The sequence below is a fragment of the Chlorocebus sabaeus genome, chromosome 20 (assembly GCF_047675955.1).
Source record: "Chlorocebus sabaeus isolate Y175 chromosome 20, mChlSab1.0.hap1, whole genome shotgun sequence".
Lineage (NCBI taxonomy): Eukaryota > Metazoa > Chordata > Mammalia > Primates > Cercopithecidae > Chlorocebus > Chlorocebus sabaeus.
Genome location: NC_132923.1, coordinates 92,241,081 through 92,268,664, shown reverse-complemented (window position 1 = coordinate 92,268,664; position 27,584 = coordinate 92,241,081). Strand labels below are relative to the sequence as shown.

At 49.2% G+C, this 27,584-nt stretch overlaps 2 protein-coding genes across 8 annotated transcripts in view; one reads left to right on the top strand and one right to left on the bottom strand.

Annotated features, from left to right (window-relative positions):
• Nucleotides 1-1,057: 1,057 nt before the first annotated feature.
• Nucleotides 1,058-21,487, bottom strand: TMEM53 (transmembrane protein 53). Of its 4 annotated transcripts, none has more exons than XM_007979002.3 (3): nt 21,297-21,487; nt 7,055-7,176; nt 1,058-1,765 (listed from the first exon to the last, which is right to left on the bottom strand). In XM_007979002.3, the coding sequence occupies exons 1-3, from the start codon at nt 21,355-21,357 to the stop codon at nt 1,115-1,117; spliced, it is 834 nt and encodes a 277-aa protein (XP_007977193.3). In that variant the 5' UTR covers nt 21,358-21,487; the 3' UTR covers nt 1,058-1,114. The 4 variants fall into 4 exon arrangements, with proteins under 4 accessions (XP_007977193.3, XP_007977194.3, XP_037854525.2 ...); XM_007979003.3 differs by lacking the exon at nt 21,297-21,487 and adding an exon at nt 20,711-21,140; XM_037998597.2 differs by lacking the exon at nt 21,297-21,487 and adding an exon at nt 20,280-20,666.
• Nucleotides 21,488-21,656: 169 nt separating this feature from the next.
• ARMH1 (armadillo like helical domain containing 1) overlaps nt 21,657-27,584 on the top strand; it is a 51,987-nt gene continuing 46,059 nt past the window's right edge. For all 4 annotated transcript variants that reach the window (XM_073007374.1, XM_007979006.3, XM_073007373.1 and 1 more), the window contains exon 1: nt 21,657-21,839. The gene's annotated coding sequence lies outside the window, so the exon portion shown is untranslated. The remainder of the gene's footprint in view (nt 21,840-27,584) is intronic.

Genomic DNA, 27,584 nt, shown 5'->3' with positions numbered 1-27,584 from the left:
CCCCTTACCCTGGTTCTGGTCTTTAGGGCTTGGGAGTTAGCTCGTCCCAACTCCTGTTACAGTGCTGCTGCCTTCCCGCCCCCCACTCTCTGGCAACTTTCAGCTTGCAACTTTCCCAGATCCAGCAGCTTCCTAGCAAAGTGTGGTAGAGCCAGGCAGGCCCTTAACCTCTGCATCCTTAGCTCCTCATCTGGCTTCTACCTCAGACTCTGAGCGAACTGCCAAGTGGGACCCATGTGGATGGTACTTCACACTGTAGGGCTTCGCCCTGCTGGAGCAAAGACCGCAGCCCCTATCCGCAGCCTGACGCTACCCCTGACCGAGATACCTTCCCTCTGACATCTCCCCACAAAGCTCACCTTCCATTCAAGGAATCAAAACTCAACTCTGGCAACAGGCACAAAGTTTCAGTTACGCAAGATGAAGTTCTGAATTATGCAAGATGCAAGACTATTCAGTTCTAGAGGTCTGCTGTGCACACAGTCTCTTAAATTTTAAGTATCGTACACACAATTTTGTTAAGAAGGAAGATCTTGGCCAGGCGTGGTGACTCACACCTGTAATCCTAGCACTTTGGGAGGCTGAGGTGGGAGGATCGCTTGAACCTGGGAGGTTGAGGCTGCAGTGAGCCGAGATTGCACCACTGGACCTCAGCCTGGGTGACAAGAGTGAGACTCTGTCTCGAAATAAATAGATAAATAAGTAAGTAAAGAAAAAAAGAGAGTAGGTCTCATGTTAAATGTTCTTACCACAGTTTAAATTTTAAAAAATCAACTAGGGCTCACCCTCAACAACCCCCTCCGTTTGTCAACCTTTCCAGCCTGCATGCCACAGGAATCGGCAGCCTGACTGTTGCGCTCGTCCAAAGACAAATGACTACAGGGCTCCCACAGACACATGCCCAGGCACTCCTGCCCTTTAGGATTCTGTGGTAAGCAGACCACCAGCAGACGGAGGCCCCCAGGAGACAGGCCCATAGGAATTTTCTACTTAGGGGACTGCAAAGTCCCAAAGGGCTACAGAGAGTTGAACCAGAAGAGTGCCCCACAGATGCAGGTTGTGGGGAGGCGTCAGACATTTATTTCTGGAGCAGAGGTAAGGTGGAGCAATGACCTCAGCAGTGGACACAGTTGCGCATGAAGTCGACACAGAGGCTTGTGTAGTAAGTAGGGTAGTCACGGAGGTGGCTGACGTGTGCAGATGACACGAAGTCCACAGAACGTGCCAGGACCCGACGTGCCAGGCGTGCCTCCACCATGCGTTCTACGTCTCTGGCCGGGACTACTTCGTCAGCCCTTGAGTAGAGGTAAAGTTCAGGCCAGCGAGAGCCCGCGTCCTGTAGCCTGTCATAGAAGTGGGTGTGGAAGAGGGCTGTGATGGGAGCAAGCAGGACGTGGAACAGGACAACCACCAGGGCAAAGGCCACCAGCAGCAACAGGCGCAGCATGGCAGCCCGGCGCTCCAGGATGGCTGCCAGGGCCCGCAGAGCCCCTACCAGGTTGCTGTCACCAGGAGCGCTGTCAAAGATGGTGCCCACCACACGCAGGTGACAGAAGCGACGGGTCTGCAGGAGCTCCAGCACGTAGCGGTACAGCATGACGCCACCGTTGCTGAAGACATGGAAGAGCAGGGGCTCCTTCTCAATCTCATAATCAAAGAGCAGCTCGAGCAGCTTCTGGGCCAAAACACGAAGTGAAGGGATGCCCAGCGACTCGGAGAAGAAGACCATGTGCCACGGGGCTGTGTATCGGATTACAATGCAGCCCTGGGGAGAGAGGCCCGGTCAGTCCTCACAGATGAGGTGGGGGTAGTGGGTACAAGCTAAGGTCAGAGGGGCCCAGCAACCCCAGCCTGCAGGACATAAGCCATGGGCCCACAGAGTCAGCAATGCTCTGGGTCCTGCTTCAGCTTGAGCCCGCCAGCTCGCCGCCCACAGACACAGGTGCCTTCTGGGTGGGGAAGGTAGACTCAAGGCCCATTTTTGGACTAATTGCTTTATGCTGGCCAAGCCTTCTTGACCTGTAGTGGTATTTGAGGCCCAGAGCCCGAAGCATGTACTGGAGACATCTGGGCTGACAAGAGGAAGTGTCTTTACTCTGGTTCCCTCCTGTCTGCACCCCACCCTCCCATCCTAAGCCTTGCACATTTGGGGCGGGGCCTCACTGCTTGGCTATACCCTGCCTCAGCACCTCAGATCTGTACTGTCCCTGCCTCCCAGACACAAGTAGTACCCCCATGAGACCAGTACCCGAGAGGTGGCCTGCAGGCCCCAGCCCTGACCACCAGAGGCCACTTCTGAGCTAGACCCACATCATTGTCATCACTGGTCACTGTCACCTTCCCTCTCTCCCAGACTCCTAAGAACAGGGTCCATACTCTCTGGACTCAGGGACCTGACACCCAAATGTCTCTGGTTCCTAGGCCTGGGATCACTCCTCATACTTGTTCTGAAATTCCAAATACAGTAAACACTTGTTCCCCAAATTCTAAAATCTGGGCCCAAACTCCCTGTAGGCTTCTATGCTCCTCATGCCTGGGCCAAGGGTGCCACAGTCTCCACACAGGTCCCCTTCTAGGTCAGTTAGAAAAGCCACCATGCCTGGCTCCTAATCCCCTCTCATCCTCCTGTTCCAGAGACAAAGGACCCTTTGTAGGGGGAATGTGACTTTGGAGAGTGCTGGGGTCAGACAGGTCTGGGTTCAACTCCTGGCACCACTATGTATCAATAGTAAGAACAAGGAACAGCTTACTACTTTTTCTTTTTTTTTTTTTTTTTTTTTGAGACGGAGTTTCACTCTGTCGCCCAGGCTGGAGTGCAGTGGCCGGATCTCAGCTCACTGCAAGCCCCGCCTCCCGGGTTTACGCCATTCTCCTGCCTCAGCCTCCCAAGTAGCTGGGACTATAGGCGCTCGCCATCTCGCCTGGCTAGTTTTTTGTATTTTTTTAGTAGAGACGGGGTTTCACTGTGTTAGCCAGGATGGTCTCGATCTCCTGACCTCGTGATCCACCCGTCTCGGCCTCCCAAAGTGCTGGGATTACAGGCTTGAGCCACCGCGCCCGGCTGGCTTACTACTTTCTGAGTCTGGGTCCCCATCTATAAGATTACAGTGAAACTGGGATAACACCCATCTCATAAGGTTATGGGTAAAATTAGATGGAAAAAAAAAATGTATCTCAAATGACCAAAGCAGCACCTGACACAAAGTAAACTCTCAACCAATAGCAGCAGTAATTAGTGACGTGGTAGTAACAAGGAGAAAATCGTATGCCCACAGTAGTTAAATGACCCATGGCTAAACAGGGATGGTCAGCAGAGGTACCTTGCCATCAGTCGCCTGACCTCCTAGCCCTGGAGTGCCTAAGCATCCCTCCCAAGACTCTGAAGAGGAGGTTGCTTAAGGCTACCCACATTCTCCCAAATGCTCAAATCCGACAGAGGCCTTTCAGTCCCCATTGTATGTTTCTCCCTGGCAGCATCTGGAATCACACACTTGTAGAAATATCTTGCAGCCCAGTCTCTTCAAGTCAGTAACATGAAAAAAAGGGGCTGTTCTACAGCCTGGACAACATAGTGAGACCCCATCTCTAAAAAAGAAAAAAAAAAAATGGTCGGGCACAGTGGCTCACGCCTGTTATCCCAAGACTTTGGGAGGCCGAGGTGGGCAGATGATGAAGTCAGGAGTTTGAGACCAGCCTGACCAACATGATGAAACCCCATCTCTACTAGAAATAGAAAAATTAGCCAGGTGTAGTGGCACACGCCTGTAATCCCAGATACTTGGGAGGCTGAGGCAGGAGAATTGCTTGAACCCGGGAGGCAGAGGTTGCAGTGAGCCGAGATCACGCCATTGCACTCCAGCCTGGGTGACAAAGCAAGACTCCATTTCAAAAAAAAAAAAAAAAAAAAAAGAAGAAAAGAAAAAATACTAGCTTGGCGTGGTGGTGCATGCTTGCAGTCCCAGCTACTTGGGAGGCTGGAGGCAGGATGATTACTTGAGCCCAAGAGTTGAGGCTGCAGTGAGCTATGACTGCACCACTGCACTCCAGCCTGGGTGACAGAGCAAGACATTTAATCTAAAATCAGGTGGGGAGGGGAACAGTTCTGGATTTAAAAGAGCCTTAAGAAGAAACAAAATAACTAAATGCAATGTATGATCTTAGATTGGATCCTGGTTTGGGCACATCCACTGTAAAGGATGCTTTGGGGACAATTAGGGAATCTGAATATGGACTGGAAACTACATGAGATGAAACAAGAAAGTAGAGATCATGATCTGAAAAAAGCAGGATACAAAGCAGTACATTCAATAGGTCTCATGTAGGTAAAGAAAATATATACTCCCCAAAAAAAGCTGGAAGGATATACACTAAGTGTAAATAGAGATCATCTCTAGGTGCTGGAACATGGTGTTTTCATTTTGTTTTGTTTTGCTTGTTTTGTTTGAGACAGGGTCTCACTCTGTCACCCAGGCTGGAGTCCAGTGGCACAATCACAGCTCACTGCAGCCTCAACTTTCCAGGCTCAGGTGATCCTCCCACCTCACACTGCCGAATAGTTAAGACTACAGACATGCACCACCGTGCCTGGCTAATTTTTTTAATTTTTTTGTGGAGATCAGGTTTCACCATGCTGCCCAGGCTGGTCTCAAACTCCTGGGCTCAAGTGATCCTCCTGTCTCAGCCTCCCAAAGTGCTGGGATTACAGGCATGAGTCACAGCATCCACCCTGTTTTCTTTTAAATAATAAAATATTAGAGTTTTGGATTGGACTTTTTTTTTCTCTACATTCATCCTGTCCTCCCTATTGGAAAGTCTTCCTTTCCAAGACTACCCCTCCCCCAACCCTGCAACCTCAACACATCTGCCTTCTCTGGGATCTTACTCCATCTAATTTCTCCCTCGTGCCTTCTGCCCAAATAGCATCTTTACTCCCGCCCTGTACAATGACCCATTTCCCAAAGACTCTTTCTGCAGATTCTGTCACACCTTCCTGGGTTTTCAGATCCATCTCTAGCCACTCCTCCTTTCCTCATAGGACCCTCTTCATCTTCCACTCCATTAAGTTTGGGTTCCTCACGACTGTCCTAGGTCCCTCTTCTGTCCCTCTACACACTCCCTGGGGGATCTCATCCACTCCAGAGCCTATGGATTCTCTTCTAGTGTTCCTGTCTCAAAAAACACACTCCCAGGAGGTACCCAGCCAGAAACCTGGCGAACCTGGGAATCTCCCTATCCCTGTGCCCATGCCCAGTCTCTCATTAAATTACCATTCTACCTCCTGACAAGCTCCTCAGTCCATCACCTTACCTCTACTGACACTCCCAGCCCCGAGGTCCTGACTACCCTCTGTCCCTGGATCATGGCAAGCCCCTCTGAACTCATTTCTGGCTTCCAGCTCCAGCCCTCCAATCTCCCCGCTACTCTGCAGCAAGGGACTTGGTTTGTTTTGAGACAGGGTCTCGCTTTGTTGACCAGGCTGGAGTGCAGTGGTGCGATTTTGGCTCACTGCAACCTCCACCTCCCGGGTTCAGGCGATCCCTACCACCTCAGCCTCCCTGGTAGCTGAGACTACAGGTGTGCCCCACCACGCCCGGCTAATTTTTGTATTTTTAGTAGAGACGGGGTTTCACCATGTTGGCCAGGCTGGTCTGTAACTCCTAACTTCAAGTGATCTGCCTGCCTCAGCCTTCCAAAGTGCTGGGATTACAGACGTGAGCAACTGCGCCAGGCCAAGAGAGACTTTCTGATTCACGAATCTAACATCACATCCCTGCTTAAATCCCCTGAGGACCCCCTCCAAGCCCCACCTCTTGCCGGGTACCTGTCCCTTCATTCTTCATCCCAGCCACACTTGACTATTCCTGGTCCCCTGCCTGCCCTCAAGGATCTCAGGCTAATGAAGAAGCCAGACAGGCCGAGCCCAGTGAGCAGGACTCAGAAGCAGCTGAAACTGCCCGCAGAGTGAGGCTGTCTGTAAAAGGTACACCAGAGCCCCAGCCTCGGAGCTGGGGAGAGGCTTCAAGCCCAGAACTACATTTTCCCCCAATCCCTCTCCCATTCCAGGGCCACCACACACCTCGGGCAGGTGGGATGTGGACATGAGTGAGTGGAGGGATGCCAAGAGGAAGGGGGCTCAGCTGGCCTTTCTCCCAGGTGCCCCCCACTGCTCAGTCCAGGGCTTCCAGCTGGCAGTCAGAGCTGTCTGTATGGGTACCCGGGCAGGAGGCTGTTTTGGGGAGAGATCTGGGGAGGGGAGGGTGGAGTTGGAGGCCCAAGATGTGAGAGAGGCTTCCAAAATATAACCAGGTCCTGCTAAGGCCCTCTGCAGTTACCACAGTCTCTATATGCAACTCTTGGTTGGATGAGAAGCAGCATCATCTCTTTTCCAAGAGGCCCTACTAGTCTGGGAATGTGAAAGGTGCCGTGGGCAGTCACAAGACAGAAACTCACCTGGTGGGAAAGGAGGAGGTCCTGGGAGTACAAGCTATGCCCAGACACCCAGTCCCAGCTCCTGCTGCCCGCAGAGGCACTAGCCAGTTAACAGGGACGGGAGCCTGGGCCAACTCCACAACTGTGAGGCACATCAAGTGTGGGCTGCCCACTGTGGGATGCAGGGATGAAGGAAGGGGAAGCCATCAGGAGACCAAAGGGGTCACACCAGGCCACAGAGCTGGCAGCCAAGTGGGGATAATCCCACCAAGTCCCTATAACCCCATGGCCTTCCTCACAGTTTTTTTTCTTTTTTTTTTTTTTTTTTTTTTGAGACGGAGTCTCTGTCGCCCAGGCTGGACTGCAATGGCACAATCTCTGCTCACTGCAACCTCCACCTCCCAGGCTCAAGCGATTCTCCTGCCTCAGCCTCCCAAGTAGCTGGGATTACAGGCACGCACCACCATGCCAGCTAATTTTTGTATTTTTAGTAGAAACGAGGTTTGACCATGTTGGCCAGGCTGGTCTCGATCTCCACAGGCTCTTCTTAAAGCCATTCCCAGGCCTGCCTCAAAGGTGGTCAGCCCTCACGGCAGCTCAGGGGTGAGGGCACCAGAGTACTCACCCTTTTGTGGTAGATGGCACTGTACTTGGCAAGGTTCTTGTCCTTGCAGCCACCCCAGCCCAAGAGAATCACCACAGGCTGCCGAGTTTCTGCCTCCTTCCCACCTGGGCTGGGGATGTTCTCTGAAACACAGATGTGGACTGTCAACACCAGAGCTGGGGTGGGGGCAGGGGTGACTGCCCAATCCAGAGCTAGCAGCACTCTGGCTGCTGCAGGCAGGGAACCAACGGGTGCCAGGCCCAGGCATCCTGCCAACACATGTGCACCAGCTCCCACCCCATGCTGCTCCAGCTCCTTTCTGTCGGCCTCTCAGGAGGCACCGTGGGGTCACCGGACAAACCAACACAAGAGCACCTTTCTTTAGAGACTTGAAGACAGCCCAAGTGAGGAAAGTAAATACCTTCTCCATGCCCTTTCACCTTCTGATCCAGGGTTCAGCGAACTACAACCCCAGGGTCAAACTGAGTCCACTGTCTATTTTTGGATGGCCTGCGAGCTAAAATAATTTTCACATTTTTAAATGGTTAAAAAAAATCAAAAGAATATTTTGTGACCCATGAAAATTATATGGAATTTAAATTTCAGTGTCCACAAATAAAGTTTTATTGAAACATGCCACACTTATTATTTACTTAGGGTCTATGGCTACTTTTACACTAAGAGCAGCAGAGTGGAGTAGTTACAACAAGATCAGGTGACTCGCACAGCCTAAAATATTGACTGGCTCTTTACAGAAAAAGTTTGCCAGCCCCTGTTCTAATTCCACGAGCAGATGGAAGAAGAGGGTCTTTTTTGAGATGGAGTCTTGCTCTGTCACCCAGGCTGGAGGGCAGTGGCACGATTTCAGCTCAGGGCAACCTCCATCTCCCGGGTTCAAGCAATTCTCCTGCCTCGGCCTCCTGAGTAGCTGGGGGATTACAGGTGCCCACCACCACGTGCAGCCTTTTTTTTTTTTTTTTTTTTTAGAGTAGAGAAGGAGTTTTGCCATGTTGGCCAGGCTGGTCTTGAACTCCTGACCTCAAGTGATCTGCCCACCTCAGCCTCCTGGGAAGAAGAAAGTCTTAAAAGGAGAAATGGATGGGACAGTGCAGGCAGGGACATGAGGCTGACTGACTCTGACCTGTACCAAGCCATCTACCCTGTCCTGCCAGAGAATAACAACAGCCTATATTTATTGAGGCTTAACCCTTATAACAATACTCTAAGGCAGGTCCTCTTATTACAGATGAAGAAACTGAGGCAGAGTGAGGTTAAGGTACTTGTCTAAGCAAAGTGTAGGGCTGGGAATCTGGTCCCTGCTCCCCACCCTAAACTACTCCAGCACCATCTGTGCTGCCACCCCATCCACAGCTGGTGATATGCTAAGAGGCACAAGCCAGCCGCCACCACCACCAGGGCTGCCTTTAACGAAGCCTCCCTGAAACCTTGTCAAACAGACCTCATCTCATTTCCCCTGCCAAGTGAATACCCACCCCGTCAGGGGGACTTCTGTACAAGGACCGTCTGTAGCCAGTTAATCTGCCTTCCCAAAAGGGCCGGCATGCACCCTTCCAAGGACCAAGCCACTTGGATATGCTCAGCTGCCACCCTGAAATTTATGGATGCCGGTGGTGACCTGGCAACAGTAAATTTCAAGGCTAGTTAAGAGGATGGTAAATATAAATCACTAACCTTTGGACAAAAGGAAGACAACAATTTCCTGTGGAAATTAATGTGATTGAAAAGTTCAATGTTCCTGCTCTCTAGTGGTGGTGACTCCGGCCTTCGGAGATTAACTGCCCGCAGCGGTGGGGGTCCCAGGCCTGGTTGCAACTCAGCCTGGAGCAGAAGCTGCCAAAGCCTCAGTCCCCTGCTGACACCTGCCAGCCCTCCCGGCCTCCATGGCTGCTGGCTCGGCCTCTGATGAGGGACAGTCCCACAGGTCTATCTCAAGCAGCTCCAAATATTCTCACCACTTTTCTCAGCCTAGTGTCCCCATCTTCTGCCAGATGGCTTTTCACCTGCACTGGCCTTTCTGGTGGAAAGGCCCTGGGCCTCAGTGGGGTCCCAGCCCAACCTTGCTGGGTATGATCTGCCCACGAGGCTTGGGCTGTGGCGGTCTCAGGGAGGGTAATCAGCAGCTACCGTCTGAACCTGCTTTTCCATCTCCAAGACCCAGTAACTCGATTTCCAAGACCCTGTTCTGGGAGGCTCCCTTACCTCTGCAGCCCTCTGAGAACAGATTCCCCTTCCCCTGCCTACAGGGTTTCTCCCACGTGCCACCACCGAGACACCAGCAAAGGGCTTTGGGATTTATCGCCAATACAGAGAAAGCAACCAAAGGAGGTCACATCCCCCCTGGCGGCCACGGGATGTCAAGGCCAGCCCCCACCAGCTGAGATGGTGCACTCCCAATTGCCAGAGCTGGGAGTCAAACAGCTGCTGCTGGGCCTCCCAATTGCCCCTCCTCCTGAGGCTGGGATTTGTAACTCCGTTTTGCTGGCAACCTTGGCTTTACCAACTCAGGCAGGAATGACTCTTCATCCTCCATGAAGGTGAAGAAACCCTCAGAATACTGGCACCCTGGACAGACTGCCTACTCCCATAGCCCAAGCTTTCTGTAATATTCTTTATTGATTTCTTTATTTTTGGAGACATGGTCTCGCTTTGTTGCCCAAGCTGGAGTGCAGTGGCACAATCACAGCTCACTGCAGCCTCACTCTCCTTGGGCGCAAGCGATCCTTCTACCTCTGCCTTCTGGGTAGCTGGGACCACAGGCACACGCCACCATGCCCTGCTCATTTAAAAACGCTTTTGTTGTTGTTGTTTGAGAAGGAGTTTCACTCTGTTGCCCAGACTGGAGTGAGTGGCGCCATCTTGGCTCACTGCAACCTCCGCCCCCCGGGTTCAAGCGATTCCCCTGCCTCAGCCTCCTGAGTAGCTGGGATTATAGGTGCCCACTACACCTTGCTAATTTTTTTATTTTCAGTAGCGACGGGGTTTCGCCACATTGACCAGGCTGGTCTCAAACACCTGAGCTCAGGCAATCCACCCGCCTCAGCCTCCCAAAGTGCTAGATTACAGGCGTGAGCCACCGCGCCTGGTCAAAAGTAATTGCTGTTGCTATTGTTATTTACTGCCACATCAGGATCATGATTCTTCCACCCTCTTGTACAAACTCCTCCCCTTTTTTTAACTTATTCTACTGGCGATATCACCCTCTTCCCATCCTGCTGCTGACATCTCCAGGCCTCTGGCAGCTAACTTTGAGGCACTGAAAACTTTGGCCCCTGGCTGGATCTCCCACTCTATTCAGACTTAACAGAATCCTGTACAACCAATCAAATATACCTTGTTCCTAAACCATTACAAACTTCTCCAGCAAAAAGTGCTAACACACACAGCATGATAGGTCAGGCACTATTCTAAGCATTTTACATATCAACTCATTTATTATTCACAACACACCTGTAATCCCAGCACTTTGGGAGGCCAAAGCAGGCAGATCACTTGAGTCTAAGAGTTCAAGACCAGGTTAGGCAACATGGCGAAACTTCATCTCTACAAAAATTAGCTTGGCAAGGTGGCACATGCCTATAGTCCCAGCTCCTCAGGGTGCTGAGGCAGGAGGATAGCTTAAGCCCAGGATATCAAGGCTGCAGTGAACCAAGATCATGCCACTGCACTCCAGCCTGGGTGACAGAATGAGACCCTATTATGAAGGAAAAAAAAAAAAAAAAAGGCCAGGTGCAGTGGCTCATACCTGTAATCCCAGCAATTTGGGAGGCCAAGGCAGGCTGATCACCTGAGGTCAGGAGTTCGAGACCAGCCTGACCAACATGGAGAAACCTAATCTCTACTAAAAATACAAAAATTAGCCAGGCGTGGTGGCGCATGCCTGTAGTCCCAGCTACTCCGGAGGCTGAGGCAGGATAATCACTTGAACCCGGTTGAGGAGAGGTTGCAGTGAGCCGAGATCGCACCATTGCACTCCAGCCTGGGCAACAAGAGCAAAACTCCATCTTTAAAAACAAAAACAAAAACAAAAAAAATTGCAATACTCTTATGAGCAAGAATTCTCATTTTACAGACAAAAACCTGAGGCACACAGGAAATGGCTTGCTCAAGGTCACATAACTAACAAGCAGTGAAGCTGAAATCCAAACTCAGGTGGTCTGACTCTAAAGACCAGCTTGTATCCGCTACTCTAGCCAGCCCTCTAGCTAACAAAACCATCTCTATCACCTCAGCTCCAAACCTGCATACACGGCTGCCTCCTGTACATCAAGACACCCCAAAATGACCTCATCTGCCTGCTTCTCCCAGCCACAACTTCAATATATGCTGCATCATTTGGTCTTGCAACCATCCTAGGAGTTAGCTACTATTACTATCCCCATTTTACAGATGAGAAAACTAAAACACAGAGACGGGAAGTCCCTTTCCCCCAAGAGCACACAGCCAGGAAGCAGCAGAGGCAGCGCCCACTCTCCAGACCAGTGTGCTCTGCCGCCTCCACCACCGCGACCTTGCGCATGCTCTCTGCTCTCCAGCCCACAATGCTGATGCTCCATGTTCATGCTGTGCTAATGCCCATTCCACCTACAGAGTCAGCTCACTGCTTACTTTCAGGAAGCCTTCCTTGATGCCCTCCCCAACCCCTTCTCACCACCCCCTACCCCAAACCATCAGACTGAGAGAGGTGCCCCTCCTCTGTACTGTCACAGCACCCACCACCACACCAGTACACTTAACACACGCTGCACTGACAGTGGTTCATCAGGAACGGGTGGAAGGCTACCATAAAATTCAACGCAAGAGATGCCGAAGGCCTGAACCAGAGCAGTGGAGAGACAGATAGGGAGGGGTAGAAATGACAGGAGGAAACAGTCACAAGAAGTCTCAAAAACACGCAATCTTTGCCGGCACGGTGGCACAAGCCTATAATCCCAGCACTTTCGGAGGCTGAGGCAGGTGGATCACCTGAGGTCAGGAGTTCAGGACCAGCCTGACCAACGTGGTGAAACCCCGTCTCTACTAAATACAAAAAATTAGATGGGCAAGGTGGTGTGTGCCTGTAATCCCAGTTACTCGGGAGGCTGAGGCAGAGAATCACTTGAACCCAGGGGGCGGAGGTTGCAGTGAGCAGAGATTGCGCCACTGCACTCCAGCCAGGTCAACAAGAGCAAAACTCCATCTCAAAAACAAAAAAACAAACAAACAAACAAACAAAAAAAAAACATGCAATCTTTGACTTGGTAATTCCACTTATAAGAAAGAAAAATGTTAAATCATAGAGAAGTATTCAATAATACATTAAGCAGATCACAGATATAAATGTAAGAGCTGAAACTACAAAACCGTTAGAAGAGAACATAGGAGTGAATCTTTGGATTAGGTAGCAGTTTCATAGACATGCCACCAAAAGTACAAGGAACAAACAAACAAAAGAGATAAACTGAGACTTCATCAAAATAAAAACTTTCTACTTCAAAGGACATAATCCAAAAAAAAGTGAAAAAAAGAAAAATCCCATAGCATGGAGAAAATATTTGCAAATCATGTATCTTATAAGGGAGTAATATCCAGAATATAGAGAAAACTCTTAAAACTCAACAGCAAAAAGTAAACCCAACTCAAAAATGGGCAAAGGACCTGAATATATTAAGCAGGTCTTTCTCCAAAGAAGATTTACAAGTGGCCAATAAGCACATGAAAAGATGCTCAACATCATAGCCATTAGGCAAACCAAAATCAAAACCACTATGAGGTATCTCTTTATACCCAGGATGGTTATAATTAAAAAGTCAGATAATAAACAAGTGTTGGTTGTGGATGAAACCAGGACCCTCATACACTGCTGGTGGAAATGCATAATGGTGCAGCCACTTTGGAAAACAGTATGGCAGATCCTCAAAAAAGTTAAATGTAGAGTTACCACATGACCCCACAATTTCACTCCTAGGGATATATCCAAGAGAACTAAAAACATACATCCACATGAAAACTTGCCCATGAATGTTCATAGCAGTCATAATAACCAAAAGGTGGAAACATTTCTCCTATCATCTGTGAATAGATAAACAAAATGTGATACATCCATACAATTAAATACTATTCAGTCATAAAAAGGAATGAAGTACTAATACATGTGATAGCATGCATGAACCTTGAAAACATCATTCTAAGTGAAATAAGTCAGATACAAAGGGCCACATATTATATGACTTCATTTATATAAAATATCAAGAATAGGCAAATCCATAGAGAATGAAAGATTAGTGGTTGCCAAGGGCTGGGAGGAGGAGGGAATGGACAGTGACTACTAACAGGAATGGGGTTTCTTTTTCAGATGATGAAAATGTTTTGGAATTAGATGGCAGTGATACTCTTACAATTCTGTGAATATTCCAAAAGCCAGTGAATTGTTTTTTTGTTTTTTTGGTTTTTTTTTTTGAGACAGGGTCTCGCTCTGTCACCCAGGCTGGAATGCAGTAGTGAGGTCACGGCTCACTACAGCCTCAACCTCCCAGGCTCAAGCAATCCTCCCACCACAGCCTCCTGAGTGGTAAGACTACAGGCACACGGTACCACGCCTGGCTAATTTTTTATTTTTTGTAGAGACAGGGTCTTACTATGCTGCCCAGGCTGGTCTTGAACTCCTGGGCTCAAGCAATCCTCCCACCTCAGCCTCCCAAAGTACTGGGATTACAGGCATGAGCCACTGCGCCTGGCCAGAAGCGCACATTTTTAAAGGGTGGATTTTATGGTATATAAAGTATTTCTCAATAATGCTATTATTTTAAAAAATAATAGTAATACATTAAATGAAAACACAAGTTATAAAGCAATATCATAACAGAATACCCCATACACACACATACTACACAAACACACACTTTTTTTGTTGTTGTTTTTGACAGTCTCACTCTGTCACCCAGGTTGGAGTGCAGTGGTGCCACCATGGCTCACTACAACCTCTGTCGTCCAGGTTCAAGCGATTATCCTGCCTCAGCCTCCCTAGTAGCTGGGATTACAGGCGCCCACTATCACACCTGGCTAATTTTTGTAGTTTTAGTAGAAACAGGGTTTCACCATGCTGGCCACGCTGGTCTTGAACTCCTGACTTCAGGTGATCTGCCCACCTCAGCCTCTCAAAGTGCTGGAATTACAGGCGTGAGTCACCGCGCCCAGCCACATATTTTTTTATGCACAGAAAAAAATACATCAAATATTAATAGCAATTATTTCTGGGATTAGAGGCAATTTCTTTTTCATGATTTTTTTTCCTGTTTTCTAAAATCAGTATGTATAACTTCTGCAATGAGAGTTAAAATATTATCTCAAACAACAGGGTAGGTGGTCCAGCAGAGTCAAAAGCAGTTGGGAAGTCAAAAAGGCCAGGGATGCCCAGAAGCCCCTCAGCAATGTGGAAGGATTCTTTTCAACCCTTGCACTTCTCGAGTACCCCACAAAACAATTTAATCTCACAAGCTCCCTGTCCTCTAGAATTTCTCAACAAATAACACTGACACAGATAGTGCAAGAATTACAAATACATATATTGTACAACAGTTCAAGTCATAAAACTCAAGCACAAATTAGATTGTGTATATCCCAGGGGCATGCGGGGAAGACAAAGGAAAGGGCTGATAAGGCTTAAGGGTCTGCTGCACAACATGTACTTTTTTATTTGGAAGCCGGAATGAAAATAGAAACTATGTTATCTTTTCAAAATGCAAAAAAGCTGGGCACCGTGGCTCACGCCTGCAATCCCAGCACTTTGGGAGGCCGAGGCGGGCGGATCACAAGGTCAGGAGACCATCCTGGCGAACACTGAAATCCCGTCTCTACCAAAAACACAAAAAATTAGCCAGGCGAGGTGGTGGGCGCCTGTAGTCCCAGCTACTCCGGAGGCTGAGGCAGGAGAATGGCGTGAACCCGGGAGGCAGAGCTTGCAGTGAGCTGAGACTGCGCCACTGCACTCCAGCCTGGGCGACAGAACAAGATTCCCTCTCAAAAATAAAATAAAAATAAAAATAAAATAAAACACAAAAAATTAAAAGATTCTTAATTTTCTCTACTGGGTATTTCTCTACCCAGAAATACTTTCTAGTGTCTCATAGTTCCTATATTTAAACCAAATTTTTTTTCTTCTCTGAGACAAGGTCTTTCTGTGTTGCCCAGGCTGGAGGGCAATGGCACAGTCACGACTGACTGCAGCCTCAACCTTTCAGGCTCAGGTAATCCTCTTACCTCAGCCTCCCAAGTAGCTGGGACTATAGGCAAGCACCACTATGCTCAGCTAATTTTTGTATTATTTTGCAGAGGCAGGGTTTGGCCATGTTGCCCGGGCTAGTCTTAAACTCTTGGGCTCAAGCAATCCACCCTCCTCAGCCTCCCAAAGTGTTGGAATTACAGGCGTGAGCCACTGTACCCAGCCAAATTACTTTATTTTTTATTTACTTTTTAAAAGAAGAGCAGAGCAGAGTAGCATAGTATCTAAGAGTACATACTGTACAAAATCATATCTCAGTTCAAATCTCTGCCTCTGCCACTTAATAACTATGACACAGACTTTAATCAAGTTCTCTAAGCTTCAATTTCCTTATCTGTGAAATGGGGATAATGATACAAAGAATTAAATAGGATAATAGCTATAGAGGGTTTAGCATGGTGCCTGGCAGAAGGAAAGAGTTCAATAAATTGAAATTATTATTACTTCACGAGTAATGCATACTCACTGTAGAAAAAGTAGAAAATGAGTATCTAATAAAATTGGAATCATATTGTTTGTAATCTGCTTTCCTCTGTTCGGCAATATATTGTGAACATTTTTCCCTGTCAGTTTATATATTTCTACACCATTACTTTTAGTGGCTTCAGAGAGGCTATAGAATGTTTCATAATTTATGGTGACCAAATCTCCCATTATTGGATATGATGCTGTTTCCAATTTTTTGCTGTTATAAAAATACTTTAATGGACACTCCTTTCTTTGTGCATGTCCCTAATTGTTTCCTAGAAATGGCATCATATTCAGGCAGCCCCTCCTAATGGCAACTGAAATCTCGACAGGCACAAGCTCTGGAGTAAGGCTCTTAAGCTGAGATCTGGAATTACTTTGGGCAAGACACTTTACCTCCCCACGAGCGTCTGTTCTTCATCTGTAAAACAGGATTAAGGGTTCTCCCTACTTCACAAGGTGGTTGTGAGGATGAATAAAATAATGAAAGGAGCTCCTGGTGGGCCTGGCATGTGGATAGAACATGGTTAACAGTGTGAGTACCACAGACACTCGGAGAGAAAGAGGCCTGCGAAGAGGCCTGAATCTCAAATCCAGAGTCTAGTACAGCACTGGCACCTGGCATACAGCAGACACTTGGTTCTTTTTTTTTTTTTTTTTTTTTTGAGACAAAGTTTTGCTCTTGTTGCCCAGGCTGAAGTGCAATGGCACAATCTTGGCTCACCACAACCTCCGCCTCCCGGGTTCAAGCGATTCTCCTGCCTCAGCCTCCTGAGTAGCTGGGATTACAGGTATGTACCACCACACTTGGCTAATTTTGTATTTTTAGTAGAGACGGGGTTTCTCCATATGGGTCAGGCTGGTCTCCAACTTCTGATCTCAAGTGATCCGCCCACCTCGGCCTCCCAAGGTGCTGGGATTACAGGCATGACCCACCACGCCTGGCCAGAAAGTGTTCTTATCTAGAGGTGAAAGAAAAGAGATAATGATTCCAAAAATAAACACAACTCCTCTGTATTTTAAAAAAAAAAAAAAAAAAAAAAAAAAGGCCTTTGGGGTCCTTGCAGACAAGCCAAGGATCAAATCCCAAATGACTTTGCCTGGGTCTTTGACGTCTGTCCGTCATGACAGTTCTTCAGGTTTTCATCTCATTCTCCACCCATAAAAGCACAGCGCAGCCTCCTGCCAGGCCCCTTTTCCCTCCAGCCACTTGCTGTCCCCCCTCAGGGCTTTACTTCTGGACTTTCTCCCATCTAAGTTCCAAGCAGACCTAACACTGCTTAGCTTCTGGATCAGCATGTTCAAGGTGGTATGGCCGTGGACTTGACTTTGGCACTTTCTGCTGCTCACCGGGGGTCTGTGAGCCCTCCTGAAGCTTCAGGTCCAGCTTGGGCTGCTCTTCTCCAGGAAGCCTCCCCGACCACAGGGCCCACCATAGTGGTCCAGACCCTTTAGCACTGTTTCTTGGGTGCCCGTGACGACTTCCTGAGGGTTAAGATGATGTCTATATTTCTTTGATCTCAGTCAGTGGTGAGCAAAAAAGGCACACAGTAAAACCTGGGGAGCAAAAGTCCCCTCACGTCCGCTCTCTGTGATCCCCTTAAGACCTTCTGTTTGGCCGGGCATGGTGGCTCAAGCCTGTAATCCTAGCACTTTGGGAGGCCGAGATGGGCGGATCACGAGGTCAGGAGATCGAGACCATCCTGGCTAACACAGTGAAACCCTGTCTCTACTAAAAAATACAAAAAACTAGCCGGGCGAGGTGGCGGGCGCCTGTAGTCCCAGCTACTCGGGAGGCTGAGGCAGGAGAACGGCGTAAACCCGGGAGGCGGAGTTTGCAGTGAGCTGAGATCCGGCCACTGCACTCCAGCGCGGGCGACAGACCAAGACTCCGTCTCAAAAAAAAAAAAAAAAAAAAGGCCTTCTGTTTACTCTAAGAGCAAAATGTTTGTCCCAGGCCCGGGCCCCAGCCCCATTAATTCTACGAATGAATTATGTTTTTATGTTTACTGAACATGAGAGCCACATGGTGCCTTTAGAAGGCTGCCGGCCTACGAGCAAGTCACAGAAGGGATCTAGGTGGGACTTGGCTGACCATTTTCTGGATGGGAGGAGGGGTGGCACGGCCTGGGCCTGGGATGTCAGAGCAGCTCTGGCTTGGGCCTACGGTGCTGCCAAGTGATTCCATTCAGCTCACTTGGCACCTCATCCCTCCCAGGCCCCAGTGACAGTGAGTGAAGCCATCAAAAACACGACAACAGGAATATATAGTGCTTATGGGAGCCCCAGGAGAGACCCTTTCCAAATGAAATGAAGTAAGAGAGGGTATTGAGAGAGTGAGGGGATCACTGGCCTGAGAAAAAGAGAGGGAAGGCAGATTCTGGGTCAAAGCACCAGCTTTAGCAAAGGCCTGGGCAGACGACCATCAGCATGGGCAGCCATAGGTACTGGCTGGTAGGATTCCCAGCAGGAGGATTTTGGGCTGCCAAGCCTGACCTACAAGGCCCAGGGCTCTGAATGACCCCAGATCTGCAGCTGCCTTCCAGCTAGCTAATGTGCCAGCATCAGCTTCTCTGTCAGCTCACAGCAGTGATGGGCTCTGTGGTTTTGATTTTCAAATACAGGGGAAAAGTAATTTCAGGCCAGGCGCAGTGGCTCATACCTGTAATCGTAGCACTTTGGGAGGCTGCGATAGGAGGACTTGCTTGAGCCCAGGAGTTTCAAACCGGTCTGGGCAACCTAGTAAGACTCTGTCTCCCTATACGAAAATGAAAAATTTTTTTAAACTGAAAAAAAAAAAAGTTTTTAAAGGCTGGGCACAGTGGCTCATGCCTGTAATCCCAGCACTTTGGGAGGCTGAGGTGGGTGGATCACCTGAGGTCAGGAGTTCAAGACCAGCCTAACCAGTATGGTGAAACCCCGTCTCTACTAAAACTACAAAAATTAGCCAGGCAGGGTGGCGTGTGCCTGTAGTCCCAGCTACTTGGGAGGCTGAGACAGGAGAATTGCTTGCACTTGGGAGGCGAAGGTTGCAGTGAGCTGAGACGGCGCCACTGCATTCCAGCCTGGGTGACAGAGGGAGACTCATCTCAAAAACAAAAAAAGTTTTTAAAAAGTAATTTCAAAAACGAAATATGACTGTCCTACACAATTCTCCACCATTAAACAGTAATTGCTAAAGACAGACGATCTCTGGGCTCCAAAAGACTATCACTCTATGAGGCCATGTTGGCCTGGAGGGAAGCTCTACAGATAGGAAGCAAACGGATGCAGGGGACCACAGTGTCGTGATCTCCTTCTGAGGGGTTTGACAGCCTCTAGCTCACCTCTGGAGCATGCACTGTGAGAGGCAAGGACGATGAATTAAAGCCAGTCAGGAGGAGCAATATGGAGAAGAAACAACTGAAGGCATTGGAAGTGTTTCTCTTGGAGGAAATGTGAAGGCACAAAGCCGTCCTCTTGAAGAGAGGAAGCGAGATTCCTTGCTCTGTATCGTTCCCACCACAATGCTCTAGCCCTGCAGTCAGCACATCATTTTGAAACCACCTGCTTATAAATTCACTCCACTCCCCAAAACCTCAGCTCCTTGGGCATGTGAGCCACTTCTGAGGCGCCAACAACAATCCCACGGCCAGGACACAGCAAATGCTGAACTGAGAGCGGAAATGACAGGAAGGCCTACAGTGGCTCAAGAAAGGGAAGTGCTTTCTAACAATCCCAGCTGCCTCCAACAGGCTAGGATGTTTGGGCAGAAGCATCCCCTCAGGGAACGATCGGCTAGCAGTGGAATGCACTCATGCCAACAGAGGGATGCAGGACAAAACAGTCCCTGAGATTTCTTCCAATTCTAAGACCCAGCCTCCTGGAACAGCAAAGGGAGACATAGGATCACACCACTGCACTCAGGCCTGGGTGACAGGGGAGATTCCATCTCTTAAAAAAAAAAAAGAAAGGGGGGCGGAGGGGGAACCATAGGGGAAGCAATGCAATAGTAGCACCTGCACTGTGCCAGGGACACACATCCAAACGCTACCTCGTAACCCTTGCAATCCAACGAGGAGGCAGGCACTAGTGCTGTTCCCATTTCACGGTGGAGGAATCTGAGGCTCGGACAGGTTCAACAACTTGCCAAAGACATATAACTAGTAGGACGTGGAGCTGAAATGCGAACCAGGACCACCAGGCTGCCCTCCTGGCCGTGCAGAAGGCAGCTCCAGCCCTTCGCTGCCGAAAGTGCTCCAAAGGAAATAATATTAACTGACTTCATGGCTTGTTGACGCCAAAACATGTCTTAAGTATTTTTACATCTATAAACCCAAAAGTGCTAAGCCAACAGCTCCAGCTCTAGGGGAAAACAGCTGGTCTGGGGCCATCTGTTCTGTGGGAGCCTAAGGGCTGCCCTCTCCTAGACTCCAACCAAAGAACATGAGATGCTACAGGAGGGGTCTGGGAAGGTCTGAAGGAGCTAAATTTTATGGAGAGCAGAGCATAAGATCAAACCTTTGCATTAGGAAGATCACTGTGGTAGCAATTTAGGAGGCTGGGCTGCAGGCAGTCAGACAGGAGGCGTGAAGGCGATGCTGGACTAATGCAGGTGAGGGATACGCTGGCCTCAGGCTGATCATACTTCAAGGCCCTTCTGCTAGAATTCCCACAGAAACCAAACTTTCCACTCTCTGGGCCCCGATCTACTCACACTGTCATGGACGCGGGCCTGCTGTCAAGTCTACTAATTTTGTGGAGCCTCCTACATGTCTTTCTTTAACGTAAGGAGAGAAACAATGCTGATGGTAAATGCCAATTATTGAACTCACTCCATGCCAGGCCCTTTACACAATCTCCAGATGGCCCCAACAGCCCTATGAGGAAAGTTACTATCCCTATCCCCGTTTTGCAGAGGCGGAAACTGAAGTTTAGAGAAGGTAGCTTACCAAAGGTCATCCAGCTCCTAAAGGAAGGAGTCAGGATTTCTGTCGAGTTCTACCTGACGTCAGAGACTGCACTGTTAACCACTGCCAAGAAGAGTGGAGAGGGACGGCTAAGGGTTCTGAGTCCCGGGCTTCTGCGAGGATCGGTGACCCCGCGAGGCCCCCCTTCCACGCCTTCGGGAAAATAATAAGTGATAGCCATAACCGCCGAAGAAAGGCTAGATGTGGGAAGCCCAATCCCAAACAAAGGAATCAGAAGGGATCCAGCTTTCGGCAGCCTTCAGCTATGATAAGTGATTAAAGGGCATGGACCTGAGCACCCCGGACAGGAAAGACAAAAAAAAAGGGGTCCCAAGCGAGCAGCTGACTCGGGGCAGAGGCGGGGCTCGCCAGGGAGGAACACTCTGGGGCGGGGCTTATGAGGGGCGGGGCTCTCTGAGCCTCTCTAAGACTAGGACCTGCCGGACCCTATGAGGGGGCGGCCCGCGGGAGGGCGGGGCCGCATGGGGGGCGGGGCTACAGCTGCGCTCGCAACCCACGGATTCATGAGGTCACCTCCCCGCGCCCGGACCCAACCCTCATTCCATACTCTGGCTCCAGCAGGGTTGATCTGGGATCTCGATGGTGTAGTCCAGCTCTGCCGAGCCCATGGTGAAGGCGCCGGCCCCGAGCACGGGCCTCCAGCCGGAACTCTAGCTTGCGCACCCTTGCCTCACCCGGGCGCCTCCTGGGCGCCGCCCAATCACCACACACCTCCCCCGACACGGCCCAATCCCTGCGCCGCGCTCTGTGACCTCCCGCCTTAGCAACCACCAAGTCTCTTCTAGAGCCTCTCGCCTCACCCCACTAGCTCGGCCCTAGCAACCGTGCCCCGCCCCTATTACTGGCCCGCAGCCATTGGCTAACTCGCTTGATCTGGATTAGGTATTGGTCAGCCGGGGCGCCGGTCAGGAAAAGTCCGCACCCTCTTATGTAGGTAAGAGGAGGCTGGAGACTTGCTGTATTCTGGGAATGGGCAGAGTCACTCGTCCGAACAGAGTCCTGTCCTACGCGGCGGAAGCGTGTGCCCTTTGACTTGCATCGTCTAGCTACCTCTGCCATCCTCTACCAGCCGCAGCTCCGAGGGCTGGAGGTAGAAAACCGTACAAAACGGCCTAGGGGGCGCGTGCCGACCCAACCTCCACCCAGTGGGGTCGAGGCATATTCTGGTTGGATGGATGGATGGATGGGAGGCAGTCTTCAGTTGATGACTTCAGAGAATGCCCTGTTGATAGGATCCACCGAGGAGCTGGGAGTGCAACTTTCTTGCATTTATCTATATTTACATACTGTGTGCCAGTATATTTACATACTATGTGCCAGAGACTGGGTGGGCTAAATAAGGTTCCTTAGACCCTAGTGAGGATCAAGCTTTGGCCCTCTCTCTCCCATATCTTAACGGGAGAGGGAGAGAAACCATGCACGAAGCAACTCTGATTCTGCATGTGAGATAAATACTACAGAAGAGTAAGGATTTGAGGAGCTCGTAATCAGAGAAGGGGCATTTCTGGCAGTGTGATTGGCTCTTCAGCTGGGTCTTGAAAGACTTTTAGAGATAGGGAGGGGGAAAGACTCTGTATGCCAGGCGCGGTGGCTCAAACTCGTAATCCCAGCACTTTGGAAGCCCAAGACGGGAGAATGGCTTGAAGGAGTTCAAGACCAGCCTGGGCAACATAGTGAGACCTTCATCTCTACAAAATAAAAATTTTTTAAATTAGCCAGGCATGGTAGCTCATGCCTGAAGTCCCAGCTACTTGGAAAGCTGAGGTGGGAGGATCACTTGAGTCGGGGAGGTCAAAGCTGCAGTGAGCCATGATTGTGCCACTGCACTCCAGCTTGGGTGACAGAGTGAGACCCTGTCTCAAAAAACAAAACAAAGAGTCCGGTGTGGTGGCTCACGCCTGTAATCCCAGCACTTTGGGAGGCTGAGGTGGGCGGATCACTTCAGGTCAGGAGTTCAAGACCAGCCTGGCCAACATGGCAAAACCCCATCTCTACTAAAAATACAAAAATTAGCCAGGCATGGTGGTGGGCACCTGTAATCCCAGCTACTTGGGAGGCTGAGGCAGGAGAATAGCTTGAACCCGGGAGATAGAGGTGGCAGTGAGCCGAGATTGCGCCACTGCACTCCAGCCTGGGTGACGGAATGAGACTCCATCTCAAAAACAAAAAAAGACTCCCTTCGGGAGCTCAAAGAGGTGAATGTGCCAGAAATTACATGAAGCATCCTCTAGCCAGGCTAGAGACTCATGTGAGGGGAACCTTGGAAAAATAGACCCAGATCCTGGAGAGTCTTTGATGCCAAGCTCAGCTTTGTGCTTACAGGTAGATCTTGCTGATGGTAAAAATTTTCCAATGCATTTTACACCCATGAGCACAAGGGCTTAGACTTTATCACTAAGACGGCAGGGAGTCATTGCAGGGCTTTAAGCAGGGGAGTAACAATCAGATTTGTGTCTAGAAAGATTAGTGCAGGGGGCCAGGCAAGGTGGCTCATGCCTGCAATCCCACCACTTTGGGAGGCCGAGGCAGGCAGATCACCTGAGGTCGGGAGTTTGAGACCAGCCTGGCCAACATGGTGAACCCCCGTCTCTACTGAAAATACAAAAATTACCTGGACATGGTGGCGGGTGCCTGTAATCCCAGCTACTCGGGAGGCTGAAGCAGGAGAATCGCTTGAATCCAGGAGGCGGAGGTTGCAGTGAGCCAAAATCGCACCACTGCGCTCCAGCCTGGGCAACAGACCGAGACTCCCTCTCAAAAAAAAGAAAGATTAGTGCAGGAACTGAATTGGGGATTGGGAGAAGGAGGGAGACCAGTTAGGAGGTTGTTTCAGTAGTGGGGAAGGATTATGGTAGCATAAAGCATGGAGTGGCAGCTGAAATGGAAAGGGCAGAATGAATTCCTTAGACACCTACAGCAAGAAAAAACTGGACTTGGTTACTGATTGGGTGTGGGGAAGTAAGGGAAATGAAGGATGACTTCTAGATTCCTGGTTTGGGCAAACAGGAAGGAGAGGAAGCAGGGTTTTTAGGAGAGGGTCAGCTCTGGGCATGGTGAGCTTGAGGTGCCAATGGAACATCCAAGTGGAGGTATCCAGAAGGCCACTGGATATGCCTAACTGGAGTTTGCCAGATAAGTCTAACTGGAAGTTGCAATGTGGGAGTCTTTGGGACCTTATAGATGCCAGCCACACCAATAGATTTGTTGAGCTTGCCCAGGGAGTAAGTGTAGAGTCAGCAGAGACCTAGGACAGAGCCCTGAGAAACACCCAAGTTTGAGGGTCTGGCAAAGGAAGAGGAACCTGCAAAGGTAATCAAGATGAAGTGTCCAAAATGGTAAGAAGATCAGTAGTAGAATGTGGTGTTTCAGAAGCCAAGGAAGGAAAATGTTGAAGGCTTATGACTAATCAAGTAAAATGAGGCCTGAAAGAATCCACTGGATGTAGAAACAAGGAAGTTGTTGGTGACCTTTGCAAGTACAGTTTCAGTGGAGTGATAGGAGCAGAGGTCAGATTACAGCGGTTTGAGAAGCAGATGGGATTGAGGAAGTGAAGATTCATGTAAGATACATTTTCAGAAAGCTTGGCTATTTAGAAGAAAAAAGAAGGCAATAGCCAGAAGGAAACGCAGGTTTTTATTCGGATGGGAGAAATGTTGGTGTGGATCCAGCAAGAGGGGAAAAGATAAAATTATAAGGGAAAGAAGATAACTGAGAATGGTGCCCCTGAAAAAAAGGCTTCACCAAAGTGTTGGTGAAGAAATTCACTTAGAAGGGTGGAGGAATATTTGTTTTGTGGCAGAAGGGAAGCATTATGTTGAGGTTAATTGGTAGGTTTGGTGACAGGAAGTTGAGGGAATTCTTCTTTGATGGTTTCCATTTTCTCTGTCAAATAAGAACATGACATCAGCCAGTGAGAGTGGGATTGGAGATAGTGTGCGAGATTGAAAAGAGCAGAGAAAGATTGAAATATCCGCAGTGGGGAGTGGCAGTGAGATGACTAAGGTAGCAAACAGATTTCTGGGCAGTTATGATGGCCCTGTTGAGGTTAGTGACCGTCAATTTTCAAGAGCAGCGGTCTGCAAGGTTGTGTAATATGCATTTTTCCGTCAACAACATTCAACCACCTAGTGGTGGGTACAGAGAGGTTAGTTTAATTGATCTAGGTTTGAGTTTTACCGGGTGGATAGATGGAAGGAAGGACAAAGGACAAGGAAGTTGAAGATTGTGGCAAAACAGTGATTGAAATGAAGGACCTTAGTATCTAAACTGGATAGGAGAGTGAAAAAGAATGTATGGACTAGAGGTCCCAGTGAAGTCAGAGAATCCATATCTGAGATCACTGAATGAGAAAGTTGTGATCAGAAAGTGGAAGAATGAAGTTTGAGTAGTTTCCAGTGATGACAAGGTCCAGGGTGTGGCCGTGGGAGTCAGGGGCCAAAGTGGAGTACAGGAGACAGTCAGGATGCTGACGTGGCCACTGAACTCCCCCTGGATGATAGGAAGACTTGAGGGGAGGGAAGGGAAGAGGATGCCTGTGAGCTAGGTACCAGTCTTTGATGGGTAGAGCAAGGTTTTCTGGAGTCTCTAGGTGACAGCATGAGGAGGGGCAAAGGCTGAGACAGCTAAATGGTATGACCCTTGAAGTAGTAAGGTCTTTTACAAGAAGGAGGTGGAATAAGGAACTGAGTTGGGCTTTGGCAAGGAGACATGAGGCCCCCTCCTAACCGTGAAATCCTGGGGGTTTAAGAGTCTAAACAGCTTCTACCAGGAGGGCCTTGCAGAAGGGGAGCCCTGGGGTAGAGCCAGCTTTGGATGCAGGCTGGAGGTGGGCGGGTGACTGGAGAGGCTGAGAATGGAGAAGACTTAGCTGATTGGGAAGAAGGGTTTTCAAGAGCAGAGTAAAAAGGTTGGGAAGGGAAGGAAGGCTGCGAAATGGGTCAAGGAAGATGAAGCATAGAGCAGTGAAGGGGCAAGGAGAGTGTGGTTGACCTCGCCAGTTACATGTTGTGGAGAGAGGATGAGAGATGATGAAGGTCTGTGGAGCGGGGTTGGAGGCAGAAGTGAGTCTGGGGAGAAGAGTAGGGGCTGTGGGTAGGGATGAAGCAAGTGGGGAGAAGATGAAGGCAGAGGATTTTATAGGAAGGAGATGGGGGAAAGGAGTTCCTGTGGGGAGAGGATGGAGAAAATGGAAAGATGTGGGGAAAATATGGGGGCTGCCGGGCGCGGTGGCTCAAGCCTGTAATCCTAGCACTTTGGGAGGCCGAGACGGGCGGATCACGAGGTCAGGAGATCGAGACCATCCTGGCTAACATGGTGAAACCCCGTCTCTACTAAAAAATACAAAAAACTAGCCGGGCGCGGTGGCGGGCGCCTGTAGTCCCAGCTGCTCGGGAGGCTGAGGCAGGAGAATGGCGTGAACCCGGGAGGCGGAGCTTGCAGTGAGCTGAGATCCGGCCACTGCACTCCAGCCTGGGCGACAGAGCGAGACTCCGTCTCAAAAAAAAAAAAAAAAAAAAAAACAAACGAAAATATGGGGGCAGATTGGAGTCTACCAGGAAGTGATGGGTAGCAGGGGTAGGGGTGTCTGTCAGGGTATGAGTGGGGAGCAGAAGAGGGTCCGTGAGAAGGAAGTGACAAATTGAAGTGCATATGCCCCTGGGAGAGAAGTAAGGACACCTTGTTTGGAAGTTTGAGGAGATAATGTTTCTCTCTCCCTGTCTCTGAATGGAGAACTGAGAGTGAGGAGTCAGGGATGGGAGCCCAAGGAGAAGGCCTGTCTCATTCTGCATGTGAAACCTACAGGAATAGGAGACAGTGACTCGCTTGTTGTCTCCAAGGCCATCTGGGGACAGTGAGCCAGGCTGGCAACCCATGCCTTGGAGGCCTCTTGCGTTCAGAAGGTGTCTTTTGATTTCAGGGGGTTGGGGAAGCCCTCTGGGAAATTTTATTTAGAAACAAGGCCTATTGACCTCTTGATTTTTAATACCTCCCCTTCGCTTGTTGCTAAGGACCTTTGGCTTAGCGTGAGAGCTGGGGCTTTTGAGATTGTGTGATTTTAGTTTCTTTGCATGAAGAAGAACCATTTGGCCACTATAGAAATGATTTATGGATGAGTCCAGATTTATTAATCACCTCTGAAGATGGAGAGGAAATTAAAAACAAAGAGTCCAGTCTGGGCTGAAGACAAAGTAGGTCTGTCATCCTTGCAGAAGACGTTGCCAAGGTTAGAAGGCCACGAACAAACCAATTTGGACTGAGGTTCCTAATCTGGATTTTTAATTTTGCGTGCTTGATTTTTCACACCATTTTCTCTCTGAGGTAAAATAATGACTATTTTAATTGGCTGCCACTTACAGAGAGATCCCAATAAGCATGATGGCATACATATATTTTTCTCTGGCATTCCATGTGTGCTCCAGTTCTTATGACCAAGCTGGTGAAGCTGACTTTTACTGCATGCTGCATGCCATGATCAGTTGACTATAAATTAAATCCTCTTTTCCAAAAGCCATTTTCCATTAGTGCTAATTTGTTTGCTTCTCATTTCTACTGATCATTAGAGTCTCTGGTTGTGAGCACCAAATTGGAAATAATTTCTTTGACATTTCAAAAAAATTTCTCCCCTCCTTGAATGCCATTTGGCTGCAGCTAAATAACATTATGGTTTGCAGAAGAACAGTTCACTCCAATTACAATTTAACTGACCGTTCATGGCACTGAATCCCTGTCCTTAGTGTCCAAAGATGACACCGCTGCTGACATTGCTATTTCCTGTCATAGCTGTAAAACACCTCATAGACTTTGCACTGGCCTTCTTGGATGGAGATTCTGCCAC

What these genes read in the sequence shown, in the direction of transcription:
- TMEM53 (XM_007979002.3), bottom strand. Translation starts at nt 21,357, where the DNA reads ATGGGCTCGGCAGAGCTGGACTACACCATCGAGATCCCAGATCAACCC. An exon ending in TCAACCCTGCTGGAGCCAGA is followed by an intron (nt 7,177 to 21,296) that starts GTATGGAATGAG and finishes TCTGTGTTTCAG; the next exon opens with AGAACATCCCCAGCCCAGGT. An exon ending in GTGCCATCTACCACAAAAGG is followed by an intron (nt 1,766 to 7,054) that starts GTGAGTACTCTG and finishes CTCTCTCCCCAG; the next exon opens with GGCTGCATTGTAATCCGATA.